General features: G+C 35.9%; 1 protein-coding gene across 1 annotated transcript in view; it reads right to left on the reverse strand.

Annotated features, from left to right (window-relative positions):
- LOC107502839 (phospholipid-transporting ATPase FetA) overlaps window positions 1-15,862 on the reverse strand; it is a 93,714-nt gene that overhangs the window by 31,516 nt on the left and 46,336 nt on the right. The window contains exons 9-13 of the mRNA XM_016130450.2: window positions 14,317-14,389; window positions 13,870-13,940; window positions 12,745-12,827; window positions 11,828-11,986; window positions 9,616-9,704 (exon numbers count right to left, since the gene is read on the reverse strand). Coding sequence (XP_015985936.2) covers window positions 9,616-9,704; window positions 11,828-11,986; window positions 12,745-12,827; window positions 13,870-13,940; window positions 14,317-14,389 — 475 coding nt within the window. The remainder of the gene's footprint in view (window positions 1-9,615; window positions 9,705-11,827; window positions 11,987-12,744; window positions 12,828-13,869; window positions 13,941-14,316; window positions 14,390-15,862) is intronic.

A 15,862-nucleotide genomic window follows, 5' to 3' on the forward strand; every position in this document is an offset into this window, starting at 1 on the left:
CTATGCAGGCAGGACAGAACGGCTTGGCAAAAAATATTCAAAAGAATGAAGACCCAGGATATACAATCAAGAATTATTTATCTAGCAAAGCTATCATTGAAAGACAGATAAAGAGCTTCCCAGATAAAAATAAATTAAAGGAACTTATCATCACCAAGCCAGAATTACAGGAAATGTTGGAGGGACTTCTCTAAGAAAAAAAAATATGTATCAAAAACAGGAATAAAGATTGCTAACAACTACATTCCTATCAATAAGTACCTTAAATGGAAAAAAATTAAGTGCTCCAACCAAGGGATGGAGTGGCTAAAAGGATAAGAAAACAAGATCTCTACATATCTACATATGAAAAGGAAGGAAATGGAAAAAGATATTGCTGTGATGAACCCAGAAAGTATTTAAGTCAGACAGAGAAAGATAAACACTATATAATTTCACTTATATGAGGAATTTAAAGAATAAAAAGGACAAACTAATCAAAAACAGACTCACAAATACAGTGGACAATTTGGTGACGGACAGAGGGGAAGGAGGTTTGAGGGGCTGGGAGAATAGGGTGAAGGGTTAAAAAAGTACAAATTAGTGCTGATGGTTGTGGAGATGGGAAGTACGGCATAAGGAATGCAGTTAGCATTAATACATTGGCTAGGTGGAGGGTCAAGAGAGGGAGGGAGAAATTGGCGGGATCATTTTACTAACTATATAGATGTCTAACCAATGTACTGTATACTTGAAACTAATTAAAATTAAAAATAAATAAATAAATAAATCCAAACTCATAAAAAAACAGAGCAGATTAGTGGATAGAGCAAAGAGTAGGTGAGGGGAAATGGGTGAAGGTGGTCAAAGGGGCAAACTTCCAATTATAAGTTTTAAGGATGTAATATACAGCACAGTGACCACAGTTAACAAGCACTGTATATCTGAAAGTTGCTAAGAGAATAGATCTTAAAAGTTCTTAGTACAAAAAAATTGTGACTTTGTGAGGTGATTGATGTGTTAAATAACTTATGGTAATCATTTTACAATATATATATATCAAATCATTATGCGGTACACCTTAAACTTATGTAATGTTGTATGTCAATTATACCTTACTAAAGATGGATAAAAATTTTTTAAAAGAATTTTACATAAATGGAATCATATAGTATATATTCTTTTTTTTTTTTTTGGCTTTTTTCACTCAGCATATTTATTTTGAGATTCATCCATGTTTTACATCTACCCATTGTTCATTTCTTTTCATTGCTGAGTAGTATTCTATTGTATGGATATTGCATAATTTGTTTACTAATTTACTTTTTATTAGACATTTTGGTTGTTTCCAGCTTTTGATTATTATAAACAAAGCTGCGCTGTACATTTGCATACAAGACTTTACATGGAAATAATGGTTTCATTTCCTTTGTAAATATCTAGGAGTGGAATTTCTGGGTCCTACAATACATTTATTTTTAACTTTTAAAGACATTACCTAATGTTTTCCAAAGTGGTTGTACAATTTTACATTCTACCAGCCCTCATGACTCTAGAGAAGACAGGTTTGACATTATTGTGAATCATCTCTAAGTCTACTCAATGGTCTTTAAACCTATGCCCTTTGACACAAAGTGTGACTACCTGAAAACAATCCATCCACACTGCTAAATGACTGGAGGTCTTGTCATTGAGTCACTGATGGGAAAGTATTTGAAGACAACAGGAGAAAGGAAAGAAGAGCAGGTCTAACTGGGACCACTCTAATGAGATTTTTTAAAACTTTTGATTATGAAAAACTTCAAACACATATTCAGGTATATAAGTAGTACAGCGAACCCTTATGTTCCCATCACCCAGCTTCAACAATTGTCAATTTATGGCTAGTCTTATTTCATTCAAACCTTCTCTTCCCCACCTTCCTGCTTATTTTAAGCAAATTTCTCACATTATATAATTTTATTGGTAAACAGCTTAATATATATTTTAAAGGATCTTACTTAAACACATAACCACAATACCTTTATCACTTAAAAAATACATACATCTTTGAAATCATTAAATATTTGAGATTTAAGAGTTGGGTGAGCTACCGGGAAGAACAAAACAAAGGAGGATTGAGATAAAAGAGAATAAAATCTGCTTTTATTCCTAGCATAAGGCAGATTCATACTGAGCAGTTTTCTCTTTGAGTTGAAGGTCTTTTTGTCTTTTTTTCGCTCTTACTCCACTTCTTCATCCCTCTCTTCAATTACTCATGTAAAAGACATGTATGACATTATCATGTTACAGATCAAACCTCAGGGATGGGTTCTACTGCCCTTGCCTTCCTTTTTGGCTAGTCTATATGGCCAATATTAAATTTGAGACCACATTCCTCTACCTGCCACTTCTCTAGGCCCTACCGTATCAGCTGTAGTGGGAAAGAATGAGGAAGGTAAAATTATTAAAATTATTCTTACTAATTTATAAATATAAATTCATTTCTTATTTATTTAGCATACATTAATAAAATAAATAATTTGAAACCCTCCAAAGCTGTGGGAGAAAATTACAGGGTGATTTTCAATACTCCTGCTCCATCTCTATTGCCTGGAAAACTGAGAATTACTCATCGTTTTCAGTAATGTACTCTGCCTCCACTGTTAGACTATGGGTCCCCCCAGAACCAGATCTTTCTGTTCTAACTGAGACACCAGAAAGGAAAATCACCTCTATCAGACCTAGATCCAGAGGACAGGGCTTCCTCAACAGCATGAGACTTGCAGGGGCAAGACACAGTCTGCTCTTCTGTCATTCCAGGAGCCTTTCCTGCCATCAGAGACTTTCTAAGCCCTTGCAGATGTTCTGTGTTTCTCATTACTGTGATGGAGCTTACTGGTACTTAGTCTTAAAGGTTCACTTTGCTTCCTTTCTACAGGAAGAAAGAAACAAGGTATCGGTTGTTGCTACAAACCCAAGAGGTTATCTGTTTATTTCCAGAATCAGTCAGATCCAAGAAGAGCAGAAAGCTTCTCATTTAGCAAAAAGTGGTTCCAGTAAAGGGTGTAAGTGATACTCAATTTTGTCACTCTTGACAAAACTGATGGAGAACTAAGGTCGTCACTGTCACAGTGGGGCTCACAGGCTTCATTGGCAGCCTGCAAAAAGAAAGTACTCTTTGATCCTTTGGCCTTTCACATCTGTGCTTTTCATTGTGCCTTACCCCAGAAGTATATCTTAGATTTCTGGCATCATTCCACTTTCAAGCACTCTGGTTCTTGCTCCTCAAATGCACTCCAACTTAATAGACTAGGGTTCAGAAAAGGATTGTCACTGTGAGTTCTGGTCACTGGGGAGAGAGAGGGGATCAAACTCCAGCTCAGCTGTAGGCTTATCAGAAAGCCACTTTGCTAAACATGCTTCCTCTGTCTGCCAGATTTTCCCCTAAGAAACATTTCCAAAAAAGGGGAAAAGTGCTTAAATCAGGAAAGATATCTACATCAGCTTCAAGAAATGAGAGTCTAACTATGCTGACAATGTCCTGGCAAAAATGTCACATAAATAAAACTGCTGAGCTGATAAGAGCCTAGTTAATTCAATTTATTCATTTAATAATCATTAAAAAGATATTTCCTGAGTGCTACTTGTATAAAGCACTCCCAAGAATACGGAGATGAATATGACATAATTTCTACCTTAGAAACTCATTAATTTGGTAGCTCAGATAGTCACTTTTTAAAATAGTTCAACAGATAATAATGAAGCTCCTATTATGTGTCAGGCATAGTTCTAGGGACTGAGAATATAGAGGTAAAAAAAGACAATGTCTTTACTCTCAGAGAGTTTATACTCTTATGGAGATAGGTAGGCAACAGATAAGTTAAGAAATGGAAAAATACAATTTCATTAGTGCTAAGTGCTGTGAGGAAAATAAAACAGGTTAATAGAATAAAGAAGGTCTTGATAGGGGTGGCTACTTTAGATAGGGTGGCAGAGAAGGCTTCTCTTAAAAGGAGGCATTGAACAATGAAAAAGAAGCAAGCCATGAAAAGACTCGGGGCAGACATTGCCAGCAAGAGTAAAAGTCCTAAGATGGAAACATGTTTGCTTTCTCACTTGATTTGTAGTTTGGCTGGGTATAGATATCTAGATCAAACGATTAGAATAAATTATCATAATTTATTTATAAATGCAAATTATTTATTTATTATACAGCATTAAAATAAATAATTAGAATAAATAAAGAATTTCACTAAGAACTTTGAAGATAGAACTCTACTATTTTCTAGGATCCAGTGGGGTTGGTGAGAAATCTGATGCCAACCTAATTGTCATTTTTGTTGATATCTTATTCTTATCCCTATGAAAACTTTGAGAAACTTCTCTATTCCCTTTGAGCTCTTAAGTTTCATGATACTTAAATGTTTTAAAACTGAAACTCATATCCTTCTTCAATTCTAGGAAATATTCTTCTACTATTTCTTTGACAATGTTGTCTCTCCATTTTCTCTTTCTGATACTCTGGGTAGATGAATTGAAGGCTCCTGGTTTGGTCCTCCATTAAAAAGAAAAGTATTTATCTTATATATTCTGTCTCTTTGTCTTCTTGTTTTATGATCTAGGAGAGTTCTTAGACTCTTTATTTCAGCCCTTTTAATGGCTTTTTAATTTCAGCAATTTTTACTTTCCAAAATTCTTTTTTTGTCATTGTTCTTTTCCCCCTTTATTTCCAGCTAACTATTTTTATTTATGCAATTGCTTCTTCTAAAAGTAATAAGAAGAATTTTTTGAAAGTTCTTTTCTTTTATCTTTCTGTAATTATAATCTTATATTCTGGGGTCAGTTATTCTTTTTATTCATCCTTATCCTTTTCTCTTGTGCCCCTGATTTCCTTCTAGTTCACTTAAAATTATGACCAGGAAGATTATGCCACTGGACACCTACTATATAAGACCACTCTACTAAGATCAGGAGACATAATAGCCCTACCTAATACATAGAAACAAACACAGGGAGGCAACCATAATAAGGAGAAAAAGAAACATGTTCTAAATTAAAGAATAGAACAAAGCTCCAGAAAAAGAACTAAACAAAATGGAGACAAACAATCAATCTACCAGATGAGAGTTCAAAATACTGATTATAAAGAGGCTCAATGAACTCAGGAGAAGAGTATATGAACTCAGGACTTTAACAAAGACATAGAAAACATAAAAATCAAGATTAAAACATAAAGGACCAGTCAGAAATGAAGAATACAATAACTGAAATGAAGAATACATTACAGGGAGTCAAATTTGATTAGATGAAGCAGAGGACTGAATCAGCGACTTAGAAGATAAGATAGCAGAAAACACCTAATCAGAACAGCAACAAGAAAAAAGAATATTTAAAAAATGAGGAAGTTTAAGGGGCCTCTGGGGCAACATAAAGTGTATCAACATTTACATCACAGGGGTACCAGAAGGAGAAGAGAAAGAGCAAGGGATTGAAAACCTATTAGAAGGAATAAGGATGGAAAACTTCCCTAACCTGGTAAAGGAAATAGACATACAAGCCGAGGAAGCACAGAGAGTTCCAAACAAGACCAATCTAAAGAGGCCCACAATAATTAAAATGCCAAAGGTTAAAGACAAAGAAAGAATCTTATAAGCAGCAGGAGAAAAGCAATTGTCTATCTACAAGGGAGTCCCCATAAGACTGTCAGCTGATTTCTCAACAGAAACGTTGTAGGCCAGAAGGGATTGGCAGAAATAGTCAAAGTGATGAAGAGCAAGGACCTACAACCAAGATTATGCTACCCAGCAAAGCTATCATTTAGAACTGAAGGATAGAGGAGAAGCTAAAGCAGTTCACTACCAAACTCGATGAAATAAATGTTAAAGAGACTTCTTTACGAAGAAGAGAAATCAAGAAATCAGTAGCTGAACAGACGAGAAAACAAAACCTTTAAATATGATGGCTATAATATACTCACTTTGGATCAAAAGACACAAGTAGGCTGAAAGTAAAGGGATGGAAAAGAATATTTCATGAAAATGAAAACAAACAAAAAAGCTGGGGTAGCAATACTAATACCACCCTAAACGGTCTTGTAAATAAAGGCTATAACAAGAGACAAAGAAGGACCCAATAATCTCACTTCTGGGTATTTATCTGGAAAGATCCAAAACACCACTTTGAAGGGCCGTGTGAATCCATATGTTCATTGCAGCATTATTTACAACAGTCAAGATATGGAGACAACCTGGGTGCCTATTAATGAATGAATGGATAAAGAAGAGGTGGCACATATATACAATAGAATATTAGCCATAAAAAAAGAATAAAATCTTGCTATCTGCAACAACATGGATGGACTTCGAGGGTATTATGCTGCGTGGGATAAGTCAGAAAGAAAGAGAAATACCATATGACTTCATTTACATGTTGAATCTAAAGAATAAATGAACAAATAAAACAAGAACAAACTCATAGGTACAGAGAGTATTTTGATGGTTACCAAATGGGAGGGGGTTTGGAGTGATGGGTCAAAAACAGAAAGAGATTAAAAAGTACAAATTGGTAATTACAAAACAGCCATGGGGATGTAAAGTATAGCAAAGGCATATAGTCAGTAATACTGTAATAACTATGTATGGTGTCAGATGGGTACTAGATTTATAGGAGTGATCACTTCGTAAGTTATATAAAAGTCTAATCACTATGTCATACACCTGAAACTTATATAACATTGTATGCCAACTATAACTGAAAAAAAAGCATTATAAAACAATATGAGTACGAGAGCAGTTTGCTCCTTTGGTTGGTTAGTTGGTTCTGTTTCCTTTGGTTAATTATGTTTCCCCAATGGGCTACTGGAGCTTCTCAATATTAAAATAAAGTAGGTTTTACTCTGAAGTGATGACACCCATTTAGAAGCCCTAGCCCTCTGTAGATAGGTTACTAAATTTCTTTAGAAAGCACTTAGCTTGTTTGGGATTAGAAGGTAAATACATTTCTTATTGCTATGTGTGTGCTATAAGTAGGATGGTACAGAGGGCAAACTGTTGCCCATGTTGTTTTATGGACAGTTTTAAAATTAATTATCCTGATTATTACCCTCACATCCCACTTCTGCACTTCATACCTGCTGACTGTAGCTTGGAGATATTTTTGGAACTCTATCAAAAAGAATGGATTTCCACTGAAGCTTTCACTACTCTGGTTTATCCATTAGTAAAATCTATCTACTTTCTGTCTTTTAAAAACTCATCAGCATCTCAGGTCTGTTGATAGAGGTGTCATGGCTGTTAGGTATTTATTTCCTGTTTTTACTTTATAGTCATTTCATTAGGCTTGAACAGGAAGTCTTGATGTCCTCCTTAATTAAACTGGATGACCAAAAGTAAACATCATACCTCAAGCGATATTTTGTACTTTCTGAAGGAAAGAGTGTATGAATGACCTCACAAATGTAGGAATTCATAGCAACTACCCTACCAGCTTAGCTGCCCCTGAATTTATACCACCTCTCTGCAGCCTCTTCCTTGTGAGAGGCTCAACAGAAAACTACATTCTCTCTCTCTGGAGACTCCCACTGCAGATCCCTCTACACTCCTGCTCTAATCTGCACTGGTATTCTCTAGATCCGCTATTCAGCTATCATCCTAGGACTTCCTTTTACTCTTCCCATATTCCCTGGCTTCCATGTTGTCTTTTTTTGGGTTACTCTCTTGTTTTGCTTGAGTATACACTAGAAGTTTCCTAAGAGAAGATACATGATGAGTAAGTTTTGCACATATGGAAATTTCTTTACACTTGCATTTTATTGATAGTTTCTAGATTTAGAATGATAGACTGTATACAATCCCCCTAATTGCTCTTTCTCTCCTCTGGCTCTCTACCTAGCCATTACATCAATACTAACTGCATTCCCTATGCCATGCTCCTCTGGTAGACCTTTGAAGGCACTGTATTTACCTTTTGCTGTTGAAGTTGAGAAATCCAATGCTATTCTGATTCCTGATCCTTATAAATGACCTTTTATTTCTCCCTGGAAGCTTTTAGAATCTTTTTTTAAATTTTATATTTTCTTCACATATGGTCAATCTGCCATGTTAAACGGGATTTGTCATGTGTTTTAATTTTGTCTCTCCAGGGAGACAGCAGAAACAGCATTGACCCTGAAAAGTTACACCTAGATAGACAGATATGACTTTAATAAAATTATGTATGTAAAGCATCTGGTACATATTGGGTACATAATAGTTTCTGAATAAATATGACTTGACTTGATGAGTCATAGACCTGTCTTTGCCATTATTTTTGCCATTATTTATTACATTTATCTGTACTGTATCTCAATTTGCATGTTTGTCAAATAGGGAAAATACTTACTTATTGTTCATGGATGTAGTTAGGTTGCAGTTAGTGAGCGATGTGGAAATTTCTAAAAAGTTAAAATCCCTCTACAGATGTCAATATTATCACTGCCCTTCAGACAGGTAAACAAGTAGTTGAACCTTCTGAGGCATATGGGACATATCCTGTTTTGAAGACAAGCCTAGGCTAAATGACCTAGCTTACTATTTAATGATATAGGTTCCTAATATTGTCAAAGGCATATTTGCTTATGTTGCCTTCCTAAATTCTCAACTGTGATTATCTCCCTCATTAAGAAACCAGGAAATATCATTTTGTTTTAACTGCTGAAAGCTATATAAACACTGGTAGAAGGGAAAAATAGTGAACACCAGTTTTTGGTCTCAAAGTTGAATAAACTGTCCTAATTTTAAAAAACCCCATTTACTAAATCCCAAGGATTTTAAAAAGAAATGTGATATTTCCCATTATAAATAATAGAAAACAAGAAGTTTATAATTCAGATATTTGTGAGAATGTACAGAAAAAAACATTTTTGAATTTTCAGAGTGTAAGAAGTAGAGTAAAAATAAAAATAAAAAGTCATGTAATTAAGTATAGATAGCATGGGAACCACTTGGTTATGCAAAGAAGTTGTATAAGTGAAGAAATTAATCCATGTATAACAAAAATAAAGGCAATCTGTATATGATAGCTTCAAGAAAAGGAAGTAATTGATTAATTTGTCTTCAATTCAAACTTCTACTATCAAGGGTGATTATTTTCTATTGTAGTGCTTTTCAAGTTGCATTTCCTAGCAGTAAAATCCTCTATTTTCTAACTGAAATCTCATGAAACAGATAAATGTGAAGCTGCTCTTTTGAAACTAGGAACTTTAGAATGAGGAGGCCAGAACAAAACTTCCCCTGCAGCAGCCCTTAGATTCCACTAAAGAAAGAGAGTTTGAAAATCATCAGTTTAAGTAATGTGTTCTATTAGTCTAGGTAAGGTTTTATTAAAGAGATCATGAGTAAAACTGGTTATGAGAAAATAAAAATATGTCTTAATTTCTAAAACAGGGTCCTTGATCCATCTTAAAAAACTGTGACCGTCTTCCACAATAGAGGTATAAACTCGAGAATCCCTTATCAATTGGCTCTGTTCTTTTTTGCTTCAGACATTAGTATTTGGAGTCCTAAAACCGGTTGAGACTTTCAAACAACTAAATTCCAAATTGGAAACCAATTACTTCCACGAGAAGAAGGGTAGTATGTCTATTTGTAAAGACACAGAAAAAAGCCTTTAACTTACCCAGAGCACAAGGACATTCATGAGATGGTCGATGTGTGTCCGTTTAAAGGAGGACTTTCCACAGTTCTGCATTAATTTAGTGTCTGGCCCTAAGTGAAACAGGGAGACATCAGCTCTTAGAATCACTGAATATAAACAGAGGCTTGAAATTGGGTTGATATGTACCTTTATGATCACTTAATTAAACCTCTTTCCAGTGGATAAAGCCCAAGAGAAAGGCGCACAGTTGGTGCCAATAACTCAAAGAATAAAAAATTTGCTTGTAAGAATGATCCCAACTACTTTTCCAAAGTGCAGCACCTCTCTTTGCAGCACCTTAGATAGTGTAGTCCTTCACAGGTGAATTAAGTTAGAATAAGAGTCGTAAGTTTCTCTCTCATCACCATTTGGGTATTTAGCTTAGAAAAGAGCTTTTCTGATAAAAAGATCTCCCTCCACCTTTTATTGAGGAAACCCACTGTTGGACCAGGTTCTACTTAAAGTTTCTAATCAGGAAAGGGAGGAAGGAAAAGGCAACGGCAGCGATTTTTTCTGAAGTGAAAGTTGGGGAGCTGAGACTTCTCTGGGGCTGAGACAGAGACTCCATATTTCTTCATGACAGGGCAGATAGTAAGTAGCAGTAAAGAGCTTTTGACGGCCACTGGAAATTAAAGTTGGAAATTACTAGAGTTGGAAATTACTGACCAGAGATACAGCCACAGTGAAAACATAAGAGGTTTAGAAGGCGTAGCAATTTCTCTGGCCTTTTACCATCTGATTATTATTTTTACACATACTCTAATAAAGGAATTTCATCAATGTTTACATATGGGGGAGTTGGAATTTTCTTGGTATGTGAACACTGAGAATTCAGCAATAAGCTATGCCATTCTTTCTTTTTAAGCATTCCTTGAAGGGCTTGAACTAATGAGACATTTGGCTGAGAGACTGAATGCTACAAGGGACAGTATCTTCTGTGGGGATCACGGTAGAACTCGGGAATCAAGTGGCAGGAACAGCAACTCAATTCTGCACTGTATTCCTTGAGAGGCTCATAGGTGGAATCAATTCTCCTCTGTTCTGAGCTTCTCAAAACCTCAGAGATTTTTCACTACCATGAAACCAAGAGTCAGAGGGAAACCTTAACTAAATTTGTGCTGGTTGGTAACCTCACTGCTGTTGCATTAAGGAAAAAATATTGTTGCTGAAAAATGAGCTCTTTATGTGTGGCAAAATGTGTGAGTGAGCTGCTTAAGTACAGTGAAGAAAATAAGTCTATTTCAAATCTTTTGAATTTGGGACTAGGCAGCCTGAAAGGTGCCATTATAAGTTAATGAAGAAAGAGTTAATGAAGAAAGTTCTACCAAGGCCTCTCTGAATTCTTAAGCTTCTCTCTAGGGCTTGGGCCCCATTATTTTCCACAGAAGTGAGGCAACTAGGATCTCCATGTCTAGGAATGAATTCTCCAGAAGGGGGACCCTGAGCTGAGTAGTATTCACTGTGGTAAATTTTCATTAATGCTGCCTTCAGAGACCCATCTTCTTACTAAGGTTGTCAACAATGCCCAATGTCACTGAGGGCACAAGGTAGCACAGGAGGTTCCTCCATTTTCCTGAATCAAATCATAACCCAAGAAAATCTCTCACTAGGTATAAGGGATTATGGTTCTAAATGACAATTCAAGAGGGGCCACTGCTAATAATCCCGATGTGCCTTTTCTCTGGCGTGAACCTTTTACAGTACACTTTATACTCTTCTCCATAATGAGTACTGTTTATTCTCTCCTTATGGAAGTAATCCACATGTATACTCTCCTCTTTCTCAAGTTCCCTTTTCACATGCTAATTCTATGTGTACTTCTATATGTATGCCTTCTTTTGTGTTCAGATATGGTTGAAAAGACTCATAAATGCCCTGTGATCTTGGAACACAGAGTCTTCCACTAACAAAGACAGAGCTGATATGCTGGTAGCTCAATGCTTGGGGGAAAAAAATGTCATTTTTTTCCTAAGGAAAAAGTTTTTTTCTTAAATCATCCATCTATTATTCATTGACCTAACCATCTATCCACCCATCCACCTACCCAACTACCTCCCTTTCTATCTGTTTCAAAGCCATAGTGTTCTGAATACATATTTGAGTACCATACATCTTGAAAACTGAGTACCCACAGGTTGGCCATGAATTCAATCCAGTAGGCTGGGGGCCTGTCTGTGGCTCCAGGGAGACGTACCAGTATAAATCACTAAGCCATAGCACCAATCTGTATTCCTGATGATGCAGCCTCGAAGCAGCAGCCTGTCATGGTCCAGGATGTAGTTGTTTCCCCTATAAGTCAGTATTCCTGAGAATTTGCCCAACTTGTTATTAGGAGATTCACACCTCACTTTTCCTGAAGAAAAATGAAGGAGTTAAAGTCCTGGTTCTGTAATCTCAGGCCTTTTCTAACAGACTAGAAGGAGGCTTAACATCCCTCTTTCAAAATACACATCTTTTTCTTATCCTCTCTCAGGAGCTGCTCATTTCTCACCAACTCCCTTTAGAAAGGCAGACAAAGGTTTCTAGGCATCAAAGAAGAGTAATTGTTTGTGACATGGGTTATCCAGAGAGAGTCATGGGTCATCTGGATGAGAAAAACCCACATGATAACTTATCACTATCAGTACTGCCAGACCATATGAATCTGAATCTGAAGAAATTATAAAACTGCCCTACTTAAAGCAAACCTAATGAAATGAAAATAATTTGACTTTCAAAATGAAAATAATTTGACTTTTTCTTATTTTGAAAGTAAAATATGATCTTTATAAATGTGCATAAAATACTAAATGGAGAAGTAAAATTCACCCATTGCCTAGAGATAAGTGCTACTAACCTTCTGAAGTACATCCTTCCAAGTTTTTTCTATACATGTACTCATAAACATAGGTTTAAAAAAACAAGTTTATGTTCTATATGCTATACATAATCTATTGTAATATTTTTCCACTTATTAATATGTTGTAAATATTTTTTACATCTCAATAAATATCAACTTGAATATATTTTTTAAAAAGTTATACTGAATTCACTGTACAAAAATACCATACTTTACTTAACCAGTCTTCTACTTTTAAAAATTTGGGTGGAAAAACCTATATCCTAACTCACCATCAAAGGCAGACAGCAACTTCAGGTCATCTTCCATTTCACTGGTAACTTGGATGGCCTGCTTCACTTTCAGGTTGGTTTCACTAGAGGAAAGGACACATAGTCACCAGCATACAGGACACATACGCAATAGCAGCACAGGTCCAGTTTCTCCTATATCTTCATGGAGTTTTAGAAAATAAATGTTGCCAACAGAACTTGGGCTTTAGGTTTGAGCCGTAAGAGTCATTCCCACTATCTTCTCTCAAGGACAGTATTGAGGTGGGATAGCTCTACAAGGAAGCCAGTGTTAGCACACTCATTCCCCTCCTCCTTGTAACACACCACCATTACTTTAACCAACCCATAAGTTCCTGCTGGGCAGATGCTCTAGGGAAGCTAAAGAGACATCACAAAATAATGTGGAGGAGGCACCTGCTCCCTTTAAGAATAAGGAGTAGGTCCTAATAAGAACCTACATATGCCTTCAAGTAAACATACTCTTTACCTGATAAATACTTATATTCATGAAGGGATCCTAATTAACCATTTGCTGATACAGGAATGCACAGAGAAAGAAGCAAAAATGGAAGCCACATTTCACAAAGCTTGTGGGCACCAAAAGGAAGTTTGTAAAAATGTAGATCCATATAAAACTCTTTAAGACAAGCTCCCTCAAGATGGCCTCTATCCTCCTAAGACCTTAGTTTTTGTATGCTAATGAATTGCTACCTTAAATCCTTCATAGTACATGGTGTTTTATCAGTAAATAGTTACCTCCAAACTCATTTTCCCCCTGGAAACTTTGAAACTCTATTGTGAAATTTTCCAGTTGTAAACCTCTTTCCTGCCACTCAGTATTATTGAATATAGGCAGAGTGTCTCTAGATTAAAGATGGAGAATATGGAAATTATTTGCCTAGGTTCTGCATCCAGTGGATGCTCAACTATTGCTGTTGAGAGTTCAGCCTTAGACTTGAGGTCTATAGAGTCTGGCCTTCTATCTTCTCTTATCCGGATATTTTTAGTCTCTTGTTTCTTCCATGTGAGAATAAAATTCATTCTCTGAATCATCCCCTCCCTGAGTGAGAGATCACTCTAAGCTGGCTCGGTCACCTTAGTGGACTATGAGGAGGGAACACTCACCCATCCAGTTCTGCTGTTTCTATATAGGTCATACTGTAGGGTTCACTGCTGGAGAGTAATAGCACATCAGCCTGTGGTGGTCAGAAAAGCCAGAGAAGGTGAGGAAATCAGGAAGGCAAACTTTTAACATTACAGCGTGACAAAAGCAGGTACCACAGGAACAGATGTTTATTGTAAGAATTTTACAGACATTTGGTTTATTCTCTTTGTCTAGGATCTCTCACTGCTACCAGGCAGCCCCTCTCCCAAAACTAGCCCCACATAACCTGTAGCGATAGTGAGAGGTGGACAAGAACAAGGTCCTTATCACAGGAGCTGTAGATATCTGGATATAAAATGAGGCAGATGAAAGTCACTCACAGTAGTGGTGCCAGAAGTGCTAAAAGGGTTTCCTTGTACTTGGCTCAAGCCAAAAGAGAAAAAGCCATAGCCCAAAGAAGTACTCACTGTGACATGTTGGTTATTTTCTAATTTTATTATATCTCCCACTTGGATATTCATCCATTTGTTTTCCTCCATCCTGTAAGAAAATAACTCTTGAATGCCTGCTCTGAGAATTCTCCCCAAAGTTCTGTTTTGACAATCAAGGAGAAAAAAAAAAAAAAAAAGGCTGAGATGAAGTCAAGGCTAAGAGGAGGCCCAAACTAGTTTATGATGCATCTTTGCTCCAATCAAGAATGGGGCCCCATAGCTCTTGACTTCAGGCTATAAGTGTTTTCTAAAACTCTATAAAATTATATGTAGACATACACATACATAATTATTCTTTAAGTAAAAGTAATATATGCATGTGGTAAAAAAAATAGTTCAAAGAATAAAGTGTGTAAAAGGAAAAAGTAAAGCCTCCCCTCTCCCCGGATTTTAGTTTTGCTTCCCAAATAGATACAATATGTATGTTCATATACAACATATACTTTTAAAAGCTACACACTTAATACATAATTTTATGCATTTTGCATTTTTCATGTACTAATACATCTTAGAGAGCTTTTGTAGAAGATGTAGCTCATTCTTTTTGATAGCTGGAATGGAGTCTATCATATGGCTGTACCAATTTTATTTATGTTAAAACTGGATTACTTTTGACCCTCAAGTCCCCACTTCCCATAAAAGGCAGCCTGGTAGTAATTCTACAATAATACTGCTCTCTTCTCTCCTCTTTTTTGTAGCTCAATTTCTCCAACTACAGAGTCCATAAATCCTTCTTGATAAAGAACTAAAGAAGATAATATGCATTGCCACAAGCATTTTGGAAATATAAGCTAGCCCTTAGGAACAATTATATTATGTCAAACACCTAAACTGCTGGGAAAGAGAGGGTACATCTAGAGATCACTGCCCATTTCACCAGTGAATAAAGCCCTGTTACCTATAGACATGACATACATCACTAGTTTGCCAGACACATAAAGGCATGAGTGCTTCCAGAACACCTTTACTAAGATAGCTTCTTTGGGAAGGATAAAATTTCTTTTATACAAACAAACAAACAGTCTTTTTGTATAATTTCATTCTTACTTATAGATAACTTCTTTCCAATTCCAGGATTGAATTTCTTTAAATCATATTACAAATTAAATTTTCTCTGGATATTATATGTAAACATAAGTCCTTATTGCAAAATCATTATTTATATATTCTTGAACCTCTTTCCCTTGGTTTCTAGTGTCATCTCTATGCAGATAAATCTCAATACATTTACTTATTCTGTTCTTAATGTTCAAATCTAAGTGATAGTACTAAAGGACAGTTGCTATAAGCTTTAGAGAAAAACATCTGAGTGTTTAATTTTGTCTTGATTCAATGTTCACTTTTTCTAGTTCTGTGGCATTCTGTCTGCCATGAGTTTCACCAGTAGAACATGATATGACAGTCTGGCTTCTCCCAGAGATTTAAAAAACATATTTTGAAACGTATGTTTTTCAGACAAAAAAATTTTTGGTATATTATTTGTTTAAAACAAAATTTTTAAAATTTTGTATTATGTATGTTT

Source organism: Rousettus aegyptiacus, unplaced genomic scaffold (genome assembly GCF_014176215.1).
Source record: "Rousettus aegyptiacus isolate mRouAeg1 unplaced genomic scaffold, mRouAeg1.p scaffold_m13_p_3, whole genome shotgun sequence".
Lineage (NCBI taxonomy): Eukaryota > Metazoa > Chordata > Mammalia > Chiroptera > Pteropodidae > Rousettus > Rousettus aegyptiacus.